This window comes from Mytilus galloprovincialis, chromosome 8, assembly GCF_965363235.1.
Source record: "Mytilus galloprovincialis chromosome 8, xbMytGall1.hap1.1, whole genome shotgun sequence".
NCBI lineage: Eukaryota > Metazoa > Mollusca > Bivalvia > Mytilida > Mytilidae > Mytilus > Mytilus galloprovincialis.
The window spans coordinates 21,493,359-21,514,497 of record NC_134845.1 but is presented as its reverse complement, the minus strand read 5'-3'; the positions used below and the strand labels follow the sequence as shown (position 1 = coordinate 21,514,497).

The window sequence follows — 21,139 nt, the reverse complement described above, 5'->3', positions numbered from 1 at the left end:
ATGGAGGGGGAATATAATAGAACGTATAATTTTTTCACAACCAAACATTCTGAAGAAATCTGAGCTTTTTCAATTTAATTTTGAAACAATACCATCTTAGTGTTCACAAAAATTGAGGCAGAAGTGATGATTTGTTAAATATTTGTGTTTGCATATTTTAACAACTCTGTAATATGTAACCCCGCCGCATTTTTGCGCCTGTCCCAAGTCAGGAGCCTCTGGCCTTTGTTAGTCTTGTATTTATTTTAATTTTAGTTTCTTGTGTACAATTTGGAATTTAGTATGGCGTTCATTATCACTGAACTAGTATATATTTGTTTAGGGGCCAGTTGAAGGACGCCTCCGGGTGCGGGAATTTCTCGCTACATTGAAGACCTGTTGGTGACCTTCTGCTGTTGTTTTTTTCTATGGTCGGGTTGTTGTCTCTTTGACACATTCCCCATTTCCATTCTCAATTTTATCACTCAAATAATCCAGAATTTGCCTTGTAATAAATATCCTTTTCCTTGTGTTTTCCTTTTAGATATACAATGGAATGTTACAGTATAGGTTTAACTGTGGGAGTGGTGAAGGGATTGTTATCATCCCATTGTTGATCAGCGATGGAGAATGGCACACTGTCATGGTGGAGAGATTTGGTAAAACAGCTGAGCTCATTTTAGACCACACCTACTCTAGTATGACCATGTCGCCAGGAACTAACGATATCCTTGACCTTAAATCTAATAATGTGTTCTTTGGTGCTGAGGTTGAGATTTACAATGGTTACTCTGATATCAGACGAGGGTTTGAAGGATGTATGGAGAACATACGTCTGTACAATGTACGACTTCCATTTGATGGAAGCAATGCTGTTGCCTTAGATCAAGAGTTCAAGTATCTGCAGTTCCACTGTAAAGACACTTACCAGAGCCCTACAGGAACAAGTATGTATATTTTAGAATATATCAAGTTATTTTTTGTTGATTTTTTTGTGTTGTAAGCATTTAAGTATAAATCTTTGTAGTCTAAAAACAATATTTATTATTGAAATATATTTATACCCCACGCAACGAAGTTGCGGAGGGTATAATGTTTTTGACCCGTCCGTCCGTCCGTCCGTCAGTCCGTCAGTCCTGTTTCTTGTCATCGCAACTCCTCTCAAACCACACAACAGAATTTCACGAAACCTTTTCAGATAATAAGGACATACTATGTAGTTGTGCATATCGACGGGAAATTGCGATTCAAATTTTTTTCTAGGAGTTACGCCCCTTTGAACTTATTTACTTTAATGTACTACTGCAACAGTTTGTCATCGCAACTCCTCTCAAACCACACAACAGAATTTCACGAAACCTTTTCAGATAATAAGGACATACACTGTAGTTGTGCATATCGACGGGAAATTGCGATTCAAATTTTTTTCTAGGAGTTACGCCCCTTTGAACTTATTTACTTTAATGTACTACTGCAACAGTTTGTCATCGCAACTCCTCTCAAACCACACAACAGAATTTCACGAAACCTTTTCAGATAATAAGGACATACTATGTAGTTGTGCATATCGACGGGAAATTGCGATACAATTTTTTTCTAGGAGTTACGCCCCTTTGAACTTATTTACTTTAATGTATTACTGCAACAGTTTGTCATCGCAACTCCTCTCAAACCACACAACAGAATTTCACGAAACCTTTTCAGATAATAAGGACATACTATGTAGTTGTGCATATCGTCGGGAAATTGCGATTCAATTTTTTTTCTAGGAGTTACGCCCCTTTGAACTTATTTACTTTAATGTACTACTGCAACAGTTTGTCATCGCAACTCCTCTCAAACCACACTACAGAATTTCATGAAACTTTGTAGATAATAAGGACATACTATGTAGATGTGCATATCAACAGGAAATTACGGTTCAATTTTTTTCTAGGAGTTATGCCCCTTTGAACTTATTTGCTTCAATGTACTTCTGCAACAGTTTGTCATCTCAACTCCTCTGAAAACACACAACAGAATTTCATGAAATTTTGTAGATAATAAGGACATACTATGTATATTGACAGGAAATTATTATTCAATATTTTTTCTTATACTTATTTAATTTCTCCAATGACAATGTGGGGACGTGGGGTATGTGAGCGTGCTCACTAAGGTTCTTTAATTATTTTAGATACTGTCAGTCAGTCAGATGAATTATGCTTTGGGAGTTTTATTTTATGACTGCCGTGATTAAATCTTTAATTTCTCCCAAGAGTGGTAAAAAATAATAGCAGTTTATTTATTATTTCTATATGAGGTGGTATGAACAAATATGAGAATTGTTCCAAAAGATTTAAATGACTTCAGTATTAATAACATTAACTAGCAGTCATTTCTTATTCTGATGATATTTTTATTCCAGATATCTGCAGCACCTTTCCCTGTGATAACAATGGTAACTGTGAAGTGTCAGGCAGCAGTTATATTTGTACCTGTTCTGATAGATTCTATGGTTCTAGGTGTGAAATAGATAAAGATCCATGTGCAAATAGCCCTTGTCAGAATAAAGGTAAGTGCCGCACAAACCTCAGACATAGAATATGGAAAAAATAATTTCAATTTGTATTCTTGAAATTTTATTTAGGGGCCAGCTGAGGACCACCTCCGGGTGTGGGATTTCTTCCTGCATTGAAGACCCATTAGTGGCCTTCAGCTCTGCTGTCTGTTGTCTGCTCTTTGGTTGGATTGTGGTCTCTTTGACATATCCCCCCATTTCCATTCTCAATTTTATCATATAAATTTATGGATCTGAAACATGTTCACACTGTATTCATGTTTTCAATTCATTCCTAGAGTAGACTTGAAATTTGATTAAAAAATATGTAAACACAAATGCTATATATTTTCATATTGTATGTATTTTAGGCCAGTGTATAAACAAGAAAGACATCCCCAATGATTTTGAATGTAGATGTCCTTCACCTTTCCGTGGTAAATTCTGTGAATATGGCAAATACTGTTCTGAAGATACCTGCCAAAACAATGGCAGCTGTGTGGAAGGACCAAAGGCTATGGTCTGTAACTGTTTAGGTGGATTTGAAGGTGAGAATAAACTGAAATCAAATGTAATGGAATTGCAAAGTTTGATGGAGTAATGAAGTTGTTTCTATATATTATACAACAAGGAGAAAACTGGATTTATGATACAGCTATTTTTTTGTGTTGTTTTATTTTTGTAAAGACTAATTATGATTGTTACTTTGGTCAAGAAAAGTTGACCAAAATTTGAGACATATATTTGCATATACACAAAAAGAAACAAAGAGAGAAAAATGCAATTAAATAAGAAGCGAAAGATGGAAAGATGTAACAATTTATATGAGTTTTTCCGTGGTGGTATTATTTCTGATAAGTTTACATGAAAATTAAGAAAAAAGAGTTTATATATCAATGTTTAAACAAATTTTAGAAAATTGACTTGGTCTCAATGTAATCATATTATATTGAATATATTATGTTATTTACATATCTTATACTTTCTTTTAACGGTAGGATTTGTAAGGTGATAATAAATGCATGTAGATCTAATATTTTTGTTGCACTTTTTACAGGTGAAAATTGTCAGAAGATAGTGAGTGCATGTAGATCTAATCCATGTATGAATGGAGCCACTTGTCACAATGCAGACAATACCTACATCTGTAACTGTACGGAGAAATCAGCTGGGCGGAACTGTGAGGAACTAATCACTCCACACATGATCTCTAACTCAGCTGGTATTACACAGGAGGAACTCTTTATTATCATTGGTTAGTTCAGTTTTTGAAAAATAAGATAATCTTTATTTCAAACATTTGTTTCCAAACAGGATGTTATAAGATAATGATATAAAAAAAATACTCGATCTGTGACCTACATATGAATATATCTCAGTTTTCTTTTTTTAATAATCGAAGTATTATTGTAGATTTATGTATTCTTTTTATGGAATTTATAAATTTATAAAATTTAGGAAGTATTAAATTTTAAATAGATCCTTTTAAAATGTCAGATTGAAGAGTTTCACCACTAAGCTGATTATTTTTACATTATAATTTGCTGTAAATGCATATTTTTTTTTAAATACATACAATCCATTATATTTCTAAAAATTGAATATAAAATAATTTTTAAAATTCTAAATAATTTATTTTTTTATTTGAAATGGATATGTTGAAAAAAAGTCCTAATTACAGGGTTAATTAAGTGTTGTCAAAACAAGTACCAATTATTTGAAAGTATAACATATGGCCTGTTTATTTTAAACATGTTAAAACCTTATTGTGTTCTTGTGATTGGTGGAACATTTAATTAATGCAATTTCAAAAAAAAAATTCTGCATTTCTGTTTGTTGTAGCTACTGCAAGTAACATGGATGATGAGTTATGTATAGGTAGGATTAGAAATAAACTTTTCTTTATGAGTAAAAAATTATATATAAGATTATAATATAATTTTGTTAAAGTCTTTTAAAACTCTTTCATTATTTTTCAGGAGTTGCTGGAGGAATAATTGTTCTTGCTTTCCTATTTGTTGCCATCCAATGTATCAGACGTCGTCAAAACAGTCGCTATGGTAACATCACATTAGGAATTCCAACCGACGAAACAGATGTAATGTTACGTTCATTAAAGGAAGATAATTGTAAAAATGGCATAAAGAAAAGTAACGTGGATATCACTCATCCGCCCCCAAGTCCACGCCCACCTCCAGTGCCTGACAGACCAGCGTCTTACACTCCCAGCAACCACGATTCTCTGAACACTTTAAATAACTTTGACAATGTTAGAAATTACGGAAGTGCCGCTGACGAGTTAGAAAACATTCAAAACATTCCATATTATGCAGAATATTTACAAACATTTGCACCACTACCTCGAATGGTTGCTAGTCAGGCGCCATCTCTAGCACCATTGCCTTCATCCAATCCTGCATCTGATACAGACTCTATACAGAAGACACCATGGGAGATGGATAACATGCTGGAACATACAGGTATACCTGGTTTATTTAGCATTATAAAAACATTCTTTGTTGTCAATTTTCCTTTCTGAGTTATGGGATTTGGTTGAATAAAGACTTTTTAATATGATTTTTTTTTCTCATTGATGAAGAATATAGTTACCATTTTAGATTTTTTTTTCTTTGTTGCCTTAGAAATAAATAATAACATTTACCTAGAGTTCAATGATAGATATAAGGTGTTACAATGTGTCAAGCTTTTAATAATAATCTAGAATCTATGAATGTTGTGCATAAATTAAAGAAAATCTATCAAAGATGAACATTTCTCAAATCAAACACAAGTTTTAATTGGTAAATAGTATTCTAAAAGTGAAAACTATCAATAATAGAGTAAGATGATACCAAAGACTTAATCAAACTGACATAAATAGATGACAAACAGAAAACATCATGGCAAAAAATGAAAGACAAGCAAATGTACACAAAACATTATCTTTGTGTAACAATTACCTAATGTTTTGTATAAGTGATATAATTACTATTTAAATTAGCTATCCTTATTTTTAAATGACCTATTTCTAATTACCAGATAAAAATCATCCCGAGAAACTGTACATTAAGAACATCCCTGGTCCACAAGTAGGACCACCAGATAATGTCTCATTTAGCAGTTTACCTGTATCAGAATCAGAGGATGAACCAGGTGAGATTACCTATAATCATAATTATCATTGTTATCATGTGTATTAATCATGATTATGATCATATGGGATGGTTTGACTTGATGCCACAGCTTGTTCATTGTATGCTAGGCTTACAATGGTTTCATCGAAATAATTATTGATAATATTTTATATATATATATTTTGTCACAATTTTTATAGAACTATGGTATCAAAAGTTTTTCATTTAGGAATTAGATCTTGTAATTTCTTTAATAATAAGTTTTCACTTTCATATTGCAATTCAAATATTATACCAATATCAGTGATTTTTTAAAAAAGCTTTAATTCAAAGTTTGACAATGCAGTTCAAAATTCACTAGGAAATGAATGTTGATAAAATTTAGAAAATATTGAATAAAAATCACTACACAACTGGTATACAGATTTGCAATCAAAACTTTTTTATACTTTTCTTTGATAAAAATTCACTAAAACAAATATGTTTTCTTCACTAGTAGATAAATCTGAACTATAATATAGCACACTGTTTATCAATAGGTCAACACACGCTTTAGCTTAATGAATTTAGCTTTAAAGGAACTTTTGAATCATCAGGGCTAGCTCATCGTATCATTGTAATCACTGCACACATATCATGTTTCATATATTGTATTACTCTGTGTAAAATGTAAGTTTTTGTTGCTGTCTAAATTGAAATATAAGTGAAATGCATTGCTGGATGTTATTTATTGCCTGAAGGTGGTACCTAACACTACAGGGAGATAACTCGGTAAAGTCAGCTAAACATTTTAATTACATTGTGTTGTGAAAGGAATATTAAGCTTCTCAATGATCAAAATTGGTGTTTGTCAAACTGCTATATAACCAGTGTAATTTTTCTGACAAAACGTTTGGTTCAAAATCTTTGAAATTTTTATATTTTTGTTAAAGGGTCAAAGTAAATACTTTGACAAAATTTTATGAAAAATGAACGAGCCAAATTAATTTTAGTGAAAGTGTTGGGTACCACCTTAAATATTACGAGCTTGTCATTTAAAGATATTTTTTTATTTCTCATGTATACAATAGATACACCACTTCTGGTTTGAACATTTGGTAAGAAACAAAATTGTGTACAACTAAATTTCCAAAATTTTGAATTCCTTTTGTTTTATTTATTTATTTAACTGTTTTGAGGGAGGGTTCAGCTTTTGCATGAATTCATTCGCAGCTTTGTTGGTTTCAGAACTTTTGGTGGACTGCAGGAAAATGTGTTTAAATTCTCCTTAATTATGATTTCTCCCTCAAATGTATACACATATGTATATTATTTATAGGGTAAACTGACAGCAAAAACAAACAGAGTGTTATATTAAATCACAGAATTTTCCCCCTAGTTTAGATATTATTCAAGTAGATGAATAGTTGTGCTTAACAGAAAAATATTTTGTCTGTTCATTAAGACGTTTGTATGATACATACTCTGAAAAAAACTAGGACAAAACCTAAATTTTCCGAGGAACAGATAGTAAATTTTATCACAAGTTTAAAATTTGATCAGTTCATCATTGCACTCATCATACTTTGATTAATTTCACTTTATGATGATTGATATATTCTGTGAGACAACCTAAAACCGTGTTTGCTAGTACTCCACCTGGATATGGTTCTTATAGAGACAAATACTGAATCTTGTCATGTGTAGAATGATTTTTTGGTTAATAAATTAGAAAGGAATATATTGGTGGTTTTTTTTCGGAAAACATTACAGTAGAAAATAATGCCGTATTTTTACCAAGTTAAGGCATTGTGTGATGGAAAAACACAATCTTTGGCATTTGTCCTCTTACATTTTTTTCCAAAATTTTCAAATATTTTAGAAAGTTAATATTTTCTGATTTGATATTAAAAAGTCATTCTGCATGATATATTGCCAATGTGATAACACAACACTTCTTTTTCCATGCAGCTGCATCAAAATCAGGTAGACGAAAGAAGCGAAAAGGTAGCCAATCAGAGCTAGGCATGCTCTTTACGCTTGGCTTCATCCATGACATAAGTCAATATCTGTTGCTTTTGGAAAACCCCAAAAAGAATAAATAAGAAAATGCATCAAAATTACAGCCATACTTAAATAATAAATATCTTGACATTGAATAGATTATTTTAGGGTTATAACTTAAGCAACAGATTTGGCTGATGTCTAACAAAAGCTATATTGTATTTCTAAGCAGAATTTCCATTTTGCATGTTTTTTTATTTATTACAATTCTTGTAACTATCTTGCAGTATTTATTTAAGTTCTGCCTTTATTATGTTTTCTGTGTATATTGCATGACATTATATTTTCACACATATCTGGAAATATTACATTTTTCTATAAAATGGGATTTTCTATATATCTCTTGGTGATTTTCTGCTAGAACCATTTACCTATGGTAATCCTGAATATTTTGGTAAATGTTTTTTTTTATGTTTTCATTGAAGAGGTATGTGTTATCATTTCTGCTAGAACAAACTGCTAGTTTTATCTTGAAAAAATGTCTATATCAGGTTTTTTAAATGAAAAAATATTGATAGCATGATAAGAAATTTTGAATTTTTATAATGTATGGAGAAAATACTGTCATATTTCTAGAGCAAAAGTAGTAATATTTTACAACCTCTTGATATCTCTTTTACATTTAATTTAAAAAAAAATACTAATGTTTATGTAACATTTATAACAAATTATATAGAAACATGTGATGCAATGAAGGGACTATAGTTACTATAGTTACCTGTATGATGTTGTTTATTGAAAGTAGTTTAGACTATTATTTTGGAATGTTTGTAAAATTAACTCCTCAAGCACAAGATATTAATTTCTTTGTTCAATTTTCTTTATTATAAAATCCAATTGTCACTTATATACAATAGTATGAGATAGCTGCAGTCATTAGAAATAATAATATCCCTTAAAAACTGCATTTCTCACTTCAAATCTTAAACCCCCATTATATTTGAGTTAAGAAATTGTATAGGTATTAAACTTTGATAGCTCAAATATTCAAATCTGTTGGATTAGTACCAACAAAAACAACAAACAAAAATCCCATCATATATGTCTAAGAAAACTCAGTAAAATACTTGGCTATATTTGACTTCAGTGTATCCTAAAAACCAATCTTGACTTGACTTTTATACAAAATCTCTGTATATATGCTTGTTTCCTCAAAAAATGAATCTGGTTAACTGAAAGTGTTGAGTTTCCTTTCTTTTCATTTATTTGGATATTGTTTTGGGCGAAACTCATTGAAATCTATTACATTGTATAAGCCACTGTTTGCTAGACAGCAATATTTAGACCAAATTAATCCAGTTGTATATTATAAGTTTGTTGTCTAACATTATAGTATGCTTAAAAAATTCCATTACAATTGATATTGTTTATTAAATTTTTATTAGCTGTTGCCTAAAACTAATTGCATCGCCTGTAGTCAAACCTTAATTTAAAAAAGGCAAGATTCCTATCAGTAGCTATGTATAAAAGTCCTGCCTAGAGGCTATTTTGAATAAGTGTAGAAATTTAGAGTCAAATCAGTAGCTGTATGATTTCCTGCCTAAGAAAATGCTAATTAAAATATTTATGTGCCACAATACATACTAAATAAAATTTCTTGAATCATTCAGTGTTAATGTATAAACTATTCAGCTTTCACAGATACTTCATTTATAAAAAATCAAAAAAACAGTTCTGTTTCAATTTTGAATTAAAGTATCAGTATATTCTACAAGACTTTAAAGCACCCAACATATTTCTGCTTTGTGAAATGTTATGAAATATGATATAATATGAAACCTGCTTGTTAGAAAAGAAATATTCACAATTTTATTTATGACATGCCAAAACTGTTTCAACATCTTTTCTTCTGATTATTTTTCAGATTATCACTGGGACGCCTCAGACTGGGCACCTCGTCCATCTTTACCGAATATCAGTGAAGTACCAAACAGAGAATGTCCAGATTCACCAAGTTCTAGTCCCCATAGTAACGAGTCTAATGAACATGCTGATTGTCTGCAACACCATTACAATAATGACGTTTACACAGACGGAGAAATGATCGAATCTGAATACGTTGGTGATTCAGAATATGCGGACAATGAGGGTGACACCGACCATTACTTAAATCCACCAAATTATCAAGAAATCTTTTCTCAGTATATAAACAATGATGATTCAGGAAACCAAGACATGAGTTACGAGCTTCCAGAACACAATTTCGGTATGCATCCAAATAATTATTTACCAATGTACAATTTAAATGATGAATCTCGAGATGAGTACAGTGACAATGATAATTTCCCCGATCCTCCAGAAGAATTTCGAGGAGGAGAAAATCGTGTTTGTCAGTTAAGTGAGGATGACTTAGATGACAATGATGAAGTGGTACATTATGGGTTTCCATCTCAACAACCATTACTTGGTCTCCAAGGAAACATAACAGACAGTGAATACAATGTGCGATCATCCATGATTGATTCTATAGGAGGCTATACTTCAACAAATGCTTCAATGTCAGACATTTCAGGACTTTGTGAAATTGAAGATAGCGAAGTGAACTTTAGTGATGAAAGTGGGGATGAAAACAATGAAAGAACACCATTGAACATTGATCGTCTACATACACAAGTGTAATCCAAGGACAAGTTATATGACCTTGATATTGTGTTCAATATAATGGTTACCATGACCACCTTAGGTTGTGATGGACCAATCAGAAGTCCTCCATTTTTTCATTTATTTATAACCACTGGTTGTAAAATGTTTGCTTAGACAAATAGTTATAAAATTTGGTGCTATAAATACACCTTTCTCATCAGACACAATAGCCTTACTTATAGGGCAGAAAGATCTGTTTTTACCACGATTGTCAGTCTTGCATTTGTTTTAATATAAAAATGACTTTTTTATGGTTCTCATTGTTTTAATCATTCAGTTCATTTTTTTTCATATTGTTTCATAAAAAGTAATTATTATGATGACCAATTTACCTCATCAAAATAAATCTTACAGCTTTTTGACATTGCTTTAAGATAATGTCAATGAAGCTAACTGCCAGCAGGTTGTTCTATTAATTGGTTTTGTATGGTGACAGAAGTTGCCTTTGTGATCATGGTTGTAGAATCAGTCTTTCACACATTTTTTATCCATTTTGTATGACCTCGATTTTTTATTTATAACTAATTATCAAATTTTGCTTTGTCATCATTTCTGTTGATACAGGATGTTCAGCTTAACCTGTAAGATTTAAAAGATTATAATACATGTACAGTAAAACCCCATTTGTTTTAAATAATTAAATTAAGGTAAAAAAAAATATTAATACATGTTTGCTTACAATAAATGAGGCTCATATGCTAAAATGTAAAAAAAAATAAGAATAGAGAATAATGGACTGAAAAATAAACAAAAGAGAAAAAAAATAAGAATACAGAAATGAAACGCTACATTTAGTCCTTAAAATAAGGATTTACTGTATGCTATCTGTGACAATACTAATATATATTTTGCCAAAATTTGTTTATACCTTTGTTGTGTTATTCAACTAGATATAGATGGTTGTTTGACTAATTGTCTTGCGACTTATTGTCAGGTGACCTATTGTCATGTGACCTATTGGGCTATTGTCATGTGACTCATTGTCATGTTCTGTTGTTAGTGATCATTTTGGTTGTTTACATTTTATCAGATGTATAATACTGTTGTTTTCCTCTGCTCATGCAAATTTATTACCTCATTTGCATAAATTTGTATATTTAATCAAATGCAGTTGTTACATTACAGTTCATAGATTGTTGTTTTCAGGAACTGATTTCATTTTTGTAATTTAAATAAACAATTGGACATTTTATTTTGAATTTCTGAACACTTTTAAAAAACTTGCAGTGATTTATACAATTTATACAAAAAGTTTGTGCTTTTATTGAAACAGCAGAAAAACATTTTTTTTACCCACATTTTCATAAAAAATACACTGGAAGGTAAACTAATTTTGGGCAGAAAAAAAATGGAGGAAAGTTTAATTTAATTCTAGATGTAAAGTAGAAACACGTTAAGTGCAATGGGCAAAAGGTTTTATTGTTTAAGTGCTTAAATACTGTGATAAAACTTAACAAATTTCTACATATTTTTTCTAGAACAATTATATACCAGGATTTTCCATATTGAGAGAAGGCTTTAAAACAAATTTATTTTGATAACAAATATTTGACAGGATAAATTTTAACATGACACAAATTGATTTAGTTATATGCATCCATATGATATATAAGACAGCAGGGTTATATATGACCTGTGTTCAAGCCAATGGGAGTTAATGTCTCATTCAAACATTGGTAATCGTAATGATTTTACAATGTACATTGTTTCTTTCACTGATAGATTTTCTTCTATAGAACTGTTAGGCCAAATAAAATAAGATGCGTGTTTCCTATTCCCATACCCTCAATATTTTTTTGGCTTAAAGATAGCCTACCCTCAAGTTTTTTTAAGCACTTTTTAAGTCAGAATGTCCCTCCCATCCACTCAATGTTAAAGAAAAAATAATAAATTAAAAAAAAAAATCTGTACCTACCTACCTTTTTTTTCAAAAATGTAACAGAAAACACTCATATTTTTTTTTGGCCTTATAGAAAGTAACTTTGAAGGACTTCCTAAATAATAAATAAGCATACAACATCCATAAATCTAGATCAGTGCTTATTAAATTGTACACTAGTTTTTTTTATTAATATTTTGTATTCATCTGTTAATGCCTCATATAAACTTTACTTCTGAATTAGTTACATGTGGTTGCTTGCAGTAAAAGGCCAGTGAATGTAAAATATATTTAAGAAAGTTGTTCTGATTTATTAAAAATTTATAGGGAATTTGTACATACAAATTTATAAATCCTATTTTCATTATGATGATTTCATGACATTTTTACATTCATAAGATTTGTACACAGTGGAGAGTGTATTTTATGTTGAAAGTTTCTCTTGTTGAATGTATGTTTTAAATGTGATTAACATTATTTTTACAGATAATGTGTGAATGATATTTTTAAGTTTTGTGATTGTGAGCTTCAGGTTATGAACCTTAGTATTGTGTTGATGTAAATAAAAAATGACGAAATTAAAATTTATAAAACATGAGGTTTGCATCTTAATTATGCCAATTTTTGAAAGAGAATTCATTTTTTAGTACTTTGTTCTCTCTATCTGTTTAAAAAAACAGACTTTATCAAGAATCCACAAAATAGTTTTTTTTTTCTTTTTTAGCTTTCAAATTTCAAACACTGTATGAATCACAAATAAATTATCAGTTGTCGAATAACCCTTTCTTAAACCACATTGGTTTTCGTTTAAAATCATAAATTCTTCAGAGAAAAGATTTAGTCGCCCGCATAAAATTGCCGTAACAAGTTTCCCATACAACTAAAAATGGTAATTGGTCTAAAAATGTTGGGGTCCAACTTGCTACCTTTATTTTTATAAACAGGCTTAATGGAACCAATTAATTATTAGCCAACTGCATGTCAGGAATAATACCAGTGCGAAATATAACATTAAATAATCATCGGAAGTTTTCGTATAATTCTATGAATAAGCTAGCTGTAGACTTGACATATTCATTTATTATACGGTCATCCCCAAATGCTTTATCATTTTTCAAGTTTTTAATGCCCTTATGAATTCCGTCTCCATATGCTAAATTATGGTTCTGGGCAAACTTTCATAGTTGCTCTAAACATAGATAAAACAAGTTAAATACCACAATAGTAGAGGAGCAGTATGTTTTCTGGTCTGTCCCGCTTCTGGTTAAAGTTTTTAGTCTAGGTAGTTTCAATACTTGATAGGAGGTAAGGGCCGATTTTGACCTCAAATTAGAGGTTCATATGACAAACGATTTTGGACACTTTTTAAACATGTAAGTGTCAATTTCAGTTAATTCAATTAGTTTATGTAAAAGATTTTAACTGATTTACGCATTAAAAACGCTCCGATTCAAGCTTATATATGAAAAATCTATCAAATATGCCAAAAATGTCACTTTTCAGATGTTTTTTTGTCAAAAATGAATGCGTGTTCATCCTCAACCTTTATATATGTTATGTATTATCATCAAATACAACTAACATTTCAATATTAAGAATGAAAACAAATGCGGCCACTTTCATTTAAGATTCATGTGGACCCTATGGCTAAAATGGCCGTATTTTCACCTCAAAATTTACTCTGAGTACAGGCAAACCTGTGCTTCTGGAAAAGTTTTAAGGCATAGCATGCCCTAGATAAATAGAATTCAAATGCATTGTATGATTAAGAAAATTCATCACTTCACTGGAATTTGCCGTACACTTTTTTTCGTCCCTGCAGAAGATGATAAAATTAAGCTAAGCTTTATTACAACTGTCATATAAACTTAACATTAACCAAGATAACTAAACAGACCAATGAACCTTGAAAATGAGGTCAAGGTCAGATGAACCATGCCAGGCAGACATGTACAGCTAACAATGCTTCTATACAACATATAAAATTGACCCATTACTTATAGTTTAAGAAAAATAGACCAAAACACAAAAACTTAACACTGTGCAATGAACCGTGAAAATGAGGTCACGGTCAAATAAAACCTGCGCGACTGACATAAAGATCATAAAATATTATCATACACCAAATGTAGTTTACCTATGGCATATAGTATTAGATAAAAAGACCAAAACTCAAAAACTTAACTTTGACCACTAAATCATGAAAATGAGGTCAAGGTCACATGACATCTGCCCGCTAGACATGTACACCTTACAATCATTCCATACATCAAATACAGTAGACCTATTGCATATGGTTCGAGAAAAACAGACCAAAACACAAAAAATTAACTATAACCACTGAACCATGAAAATGAGGTCAAGGTCAGATGACACCTGCCAGTTGGACATGTACACCTTACAGTCCTTCCATACACCGAATATACTAGCCCTATTGCTTATAGTATCTGAGATATGGACTTGACCACTAAAACTTAACCTTGTTCACTGATCCATGAAATGAGGTCGAGGTCAAGTGAAAACTGTCTGACAGAAATGAGGACCTTGCAAGGTACGCACATATCAAATATAGTTATCCTGTTACTTATAATAAGAGAGAATTCAACATTACAAAAAAATTGAACTTTTTTTTCAAGTGGTCACTTAACCATGAAAATGAGGTCAAGGACATTGGACATGTGACTGACAGAAACTTCGTAACATGAAGCATCTATATTCAAAGTATGAAGCATCCAGGTCTTCCACCTTCTAAAATATAAAGCTTTTTAAGAAGTGAGCTAACGCCGCCGCCGCCGGATCACTATCCCTATGTCGAGCTTTCTGCAACAAAAGTTGCAGGCTCGACAAAAACGAGAAATATATTTAGTAACTAATATGTCTCTTCTAAAATATATCCTATAATTACTTAGTGAAGTGGGCATATATTTATAAATTATAAAAGATTTAGATCAATGAGACGGCAACTCAACCAACACAAGTGACCAAATGACATCTAGTGAGAAACATACAGTTTACAACAATTCAATGTCAAATTCTTAATCTTCCTGGTATAAAATTTGGAATTAATCAAACAGAAAATTATCATTACAAAATGTTGATTTGACAGTATGGATTAAAGTCTCAAGCGTCTATTGAAATTCCGGCGACAAAATAGACCAGAAATTTACGGTTCATTCTCGAACCGTTTTGACCAAAAATTGTCCTACACATCTATATCAGAGACCTATATACGTCTCTGTCTATAGTATGAAAAAGGCTCAAGAAAGATCAAACTAGCAAACTGTATCACCGACTATCACTACGACAGATTGGTGGATGATCTGTTCCTGCATGATTGCCGCATTACTATGTACAACATATGTGTTCTGATCACTGTTGTCTTGCCGGCAATCATGTCTTTCAATGGCACACACCTGGTTTCAATGTACCAATTTCTTGTTGTTCTACTCTGAGATTACTATAAAACTATCTGGGTACTAGAGAAGTGTTTGGGAGATGAAAATCATAGTCACACTTGTGATTACTGAAATTTTATGCTCCCAGAGTCAAACACCTCTAGATAAAGGAAGTATAAAGTTTGGTGAACAAATTATTTAATTTTGCTCTTTATAGTAAATTTTAAACAATTTTCGTAACTTAGGTAAATATTTGTAAACTTTTACAAAATATTTTCCTTTAAAACTACTCGGAGCAAAGTTCATTATAAATAGAGAAAATTGTAAACTGCAAGAATGTTCAGTAATGAAGATTGACAAACACACATCATCATCACCAAAACATAATTTTGTCTTATAATTCTATTCTCATCTATTATGAATGTCCTTTGTTATGTATGAACATAGACCAGGTGAGCGTCACAGGCATTTTTAGAGCCTCTAGTTTTGTAGTGAAATGTTTGCATTATGAAATATGATGCATCGTTTCTTGTTTAATGAGATGACCAGTGTGTTATTCTCGAGGATCACAGGATTGATATATGTGGCTTTCAGTTTCAATTTTGTTTATATAATAGTTATTAAAATTCATTGTTGTATTTATTTTAGAAAAATAAAGGATAAGGGGTATCTTCTTCTTCTTCTATATGTATATCCTTCCAGTTATGGAACACCTCCTCAACGGATATTATCCAGTTGGGGAGTTAATTAAAACTTAAATAGGTTGCACTATACGTTTTTCACAAATAAAGTGACAAATTGGTATTCACCAATGAGACTACTACCCAACACAAAAGTTTGAAAAAAAACCACAGAGATAATTGGTGTGTGTTGATATTAGCATTGTGTATAAGTTTCATAACATTTGGTTGAGGCAAAATTTAAGTTAGAGAACGGAAACTAAACACCTAGCAATTTTTCAATTTGTGAAGGGGCATAACTCTAAAATGGTAGACGGACGGACAAGGATAACATTTAATGCCCCCCTTCCGGTACGACGGAGGCATACAAAATGTGGTTCATTGTAGTTTCTGGCTAAAAGTGTGTGGTATCTAATATACACCACATGAACGGCATTTTTCAATCCTCTGGTAAACCAATCAGAGGGCTGATATGGACTATGGTGTCTGTGGAGATACCCTCACACTTTTTCAATGGAAATTCAAACAAACTATGGTACATAATAATAACAAAACAACTTATAACGTTATATCAGAGTACGCCGTAACACAGCCGTGGCGTTCCATGAAAATCCCTCCTTCATAATAAGCATTATTCGCGATCTAGTATTCCATAAATTATCGGTCTATATAAATACCATTTTCACTGAATCTGCTATGAATTTCTGATGTAGAATGATAAATAAACAAATTCACGACTTTATAATAAAAAAAGAAATAATATACATATAATATGTACTCTTTTTATAAATTCATGATATAGATAAGAGATGCAAATGGGTTTTCATCGTGCCTATAGAGCCATCCAGGTTAAATAAAACTGCTACGCTGAGCGCAACTGGATACGCCCACAGAGGTCCAACCCTGAACAGTTGGGGCAAAAATAGACCCAATATTCAAGATTTTTTGCTGTTGTGCCATGCAATGTGCTTTAATAGTAAACTAGAACACACCCGCGAAATCGCGGGGAAATAGAGCGTATGTAAACTGTAAAAAAAATATACTGACTGGAGAACTTCAGGAGAGGTATCAAAAGTCAAAGGTACTTAGGGACTGGGCACATTTTTCCAAATACCGATTTTAAAACCATCTGTTTTTCTGTACTCTATGAACATCCTCCCTCCCCCAAGATAACCATTGGAATTTATAGTAAATTATAACAAATACAGTTATTCATAGTAAATGTATGTAAGTATACAGATCCGATGCATCGTGTAAAGAGAGGGGTCCGTAGGTGGCCTGTTGCAAGGCAAAATTTCGGTCCCTATCCAATATACCCTCCTTTTCCAGTGGCAGTCCAAATTTCCCCGACCATCACCCCAGATGGCCTCTATCGTATCAACCTACCTATTGCATTTATTGTGAACTTGGTCTCGTCCTGAATATGCATGAAATATTTGCCACTGAACGTTAAGCAACCAACAATCAATCAATTAATGTAAGTATACAGAAATATATCCGTAATGACCGCCGTTGATAGTAAACCATAGGCGGATCCCAGGGGGGGGGGGCGTGGGGGCCCTGACCCCCATCTCGTTGAAAAAAAAATGTTGATTATATGGGGAATAACTGAAGCATGAGAGGAACGCCCCCCCTTTTTAGGCCAGTCAGCGCCCGCTCCCTTATGAAAAGTTCTGCCGATCCGCCACTGTAAACTAATAAATAGTAAATTAGCAAATATTATTAATTTTCGTTTTCCTCCCAAAATAACCCAGACTGAAACACGTTAAGCAAGGATGATACATGCTAGAACTCAAAATGATAGCAGAAAGCAAATTTATATACTTTATTCATAGTCTTTGTATGTTCAAAGTACAGAAAAACACAAACCGGAAGTCTAATCTGACTTAAAGTTTTGTCCAATGACTGGAAAATATCCGGACGCATTCTTTTTCGTTTTTATCCCAAAATAACCCAAACTGAATGATCATAAAAATGGATGACAAATGCGACTATACATGTTACCTATAGGTCACAGAGGCATTGTGATTAATTAATTGTGGAAGGAGGAGAAGCGACACACAAAATGAGTATTCTCGTTTAATAGTATAGATCTGTTGTCAGACTATAAACAAACAAAGTTTCATAAGTATTATTGAAAGCATTTTTAAGTATTTGTCCCAAAACTGGAAAATCCCTTCTTTATGATGAATAAAACCCCATAACTTAGAAATGTAAAATCTAAAATTCATAAAATTCTAAAGGGAGCTTACATCAGTAGATATAGTAAAGTTTCATGAGAACTTCTGTATAATCATTTTTGAGTTATTGCCCTTAAACTAGAAAATCCCCCCTTTTTCAACGACTAAAACCCACAACTCGGAAATGTAAAAAATAAATTTAATCAATCAAGTCAGAATCAATCATATTATGTACTTTGTTTAACCTATATATAATTTACTTTACATTATGTTTGAAAATTATATTATAATTATTCTGCTCATTTTGGGCGCCGTCGGGATTGGCAAATAAAATATTTGTTTGTTTTTTTGTTTATAAGGGAGCTACCATTTGATTTTCATGGGGGGGGGGGGGGGGCTAGGAGGAAAAATTTTGTCCTGCATTTTTTTTTAGCTATAATCTCTGTCCTGCCTTTTTATTTTTCACTCTGTTCGGTCCTGCCTTTTTTTTACCTAAATTGTAGTCCTGACTTTTTTTTTGCAAGTGTCTCATCCTGCCTTTTTTTTTACTGAAAACTCCTGTCCTGCCTATTTTTTTCAAATTTCATTCCATCAAACAATTAACCAAAGTTTTATGCAAATTGGTTAAAGCCTTTTTGAGTTAATGTCCGACATGTTGACGATGGACAAAAGTTTACCATAATACGTCCCGTAAACAGGCGTATACAAATTCCTTATCAGAAATGAACGCACTTACAGTAATAATTAATTCACGCACTTATAGCTTAAAAGGGATCGGATTCAGAAATCAATATGGATTCTTCTGCTTTACACTTTTATTTAACTTTATCCGGTTATACATTAAAAAGTTACATTCTAATGACATTGTGTTCAAAACTACTTTCAAATCATTTATTTTGTGTTTTCAAAACGTACAAACAAACACAGCCCATCCCTCTCCGCCTCGTATACATACTCGCATGCGACAGTGAAACTGAACTAGTGGTAACTGGATTCGCACTTTAAATCAGACTAGTACACTGCTTTATGAATTATGGCCGTGTTGTTTATTTGTACTACGGTATTATTAAACCGTCCAAAAAGGTTTCAAATTTCAACATTTTTTACTTTTGGTCTGAAAAAGAAAAGAAAAAAAATCATATGATTGTTTATTCAATCTAGCAGCAGTCACTTTTAAGGAATCATTTAGACACGCTTGATTTTTACTGCTGAGAAGATAAGTGCACAAATGTAATGATAGTTTCAAATAAATATGCGCCTAAGAATCCCCAAAAGAAATAGAAATCCATGACGGATAAAATTTCTTCGGATTTCATCTTGTATGGTGTATCATCATTTTTCACTTTTATCCCAGCTACGAAGATGAAAATCTTCCAAAAACGCTTGGAAATGTTTAACTCTTTCGATTTAGCTGCCAGTTTATACTGATATACACTCAGTAAAACAATTATAGTGCCAGATACAATTTCCACTGTAAGGTATATACTGATAACTGGTATTGAATCCGTTCTTACTGAAAATTCTGTTCCAAAAAGGGTGAGATAGACTACATATGTAAGCCATGCGGTCACGGTAAAGGCGATTCTATCGCCGCCGACAGGTACAACGAATGTAAATTTATTCAAGAGTGCTAATAAGACTATAGGAACAATCATATTTAAGACGTAAAATGCAGGCTTTCTCTGAAAGATTAAACCAATTACAACTTCGTGCGGTGCGGATTTCTTTTTAATGTTTTCAGACGCAATCGCAGTTATATCCCAAATACCATGCCGGTCAAATCCGTCTCTAAGAAGAGTTGGACCGAAATCACGATCGAGCCGTACGTCATCTGTATGTATACTCCAAACTATAAATTTGAATAGGCAATTCTGAGTATCATACGGGTAGTAGGTAAAATCTAGGGTACAGGTAGTTTCAATCAACTGGTATTGTAACCAATGAACAGTTCCGTTATAGAATATTTGGGCTAACATATCTTCTGAACCGAGCGGTGTTAAATCTTCAATCGCATTTTCGAGAAATAAATGAGGTCTCCATATCAAATTCATCGGAACAAAAATTTGTCGAATTCCTCCATAATCTTCAGGTGACCATGTCAGTAGTTCATCTGTCCAGTGAATATCGACATATCCCGTAGTAACAAGTTTACCATCGGCTTCGTTTAGCTGTACAAAAGCAATAAGAGACAAGGACATATTGACATCGACAGGTTTGCTTTGGTCCAGTCTCGGTCTAATTGTTGCATCGTAAGCTTGTACTGTGAATATATTACTCCTTAAAGTCTTTGTATCGTTCAATGTTTGAGAATATAAACTACTGACAAAAATGAAGTAAATAACAAGAAATAACATTATTTTGTGCATCTTTCACTTTATGCGGATGTTGTGAAAGAGTAAATATTGAACATTTACTTTTATCCGTTTGTTTTACATATCCTCGTTCAACTATTATATGAAAATCGGTTCCGTTTTCTTAATATATGCAATTTGAAAAAAAAAATCTAAGCTCAATTAAGCTAAAATTCCTGTTTTACCAGAATTTATTATACTACGACAAGTTCATTATTGGGGTTAAGGCCCGGAGATGCCGGCCAAAAATGTCTATTAAAGGGAGGGGTTCGGCAGTCAACTATTCTATAGTAGTCTCAATCCACCCATGCTGCAT

General features: G+C 32.2%; 1 protein-coding gene across 10 annotated transcripts in view; it reads left to right on the top strand.

The window, feature by feature from the left end:
• LOC143085318 (protocadherin Fat 1-like) overlaps positions 1-12,815 on the top strand; it is a 119,457-nt gene extending 106,642 nt beyond the window's left edge. For 6 of the 10 annotated variants that reach the window (XM_076261599.1, XM_076261594.1, XM_076261592.1 and 3 more), the window contains 8 exons: positions 524-926; positions 2,387-2,533; positions 2,890-3,066; positions 3,576-3,773; positions 4,498-4,998; positions 5,558-5,671; positions 7,603-7,638; positions 9,560-12,815. In XM_076261599.1, the coding sequence (XP_076117714.1) occupies positions 524-926; positions 2,387-2,533; positions 2,890-3,066; positions 3,576-3,773; positions 4,498-4,998; positions 5,558-5,671; positions 7,603-7,638; positions 9,560-10,314 (2,331 nt within the window). In that variant the 3' untranslated portion in view covers positions 10,315-12,815. Of the gene's footprint in view, positions 1-523; positions 927-2,386; positions 2,534-2,889; positions 3,067-3,575; positions 3,774-4,497; positions 4,999-5,557; positions 5,672-6,722; positions 6,750-7,602; positions 7,639-9,559 lie in introns of all 10 variants that reach the window. The other 4 variants (XM_076261598.1, XM_076261593.1, XM_076261597.1 and 1 more) reach the window with 4 other exon arrangements.
• Positions 12,816-21,139: the final 8,324 nt, after the last annotated feature.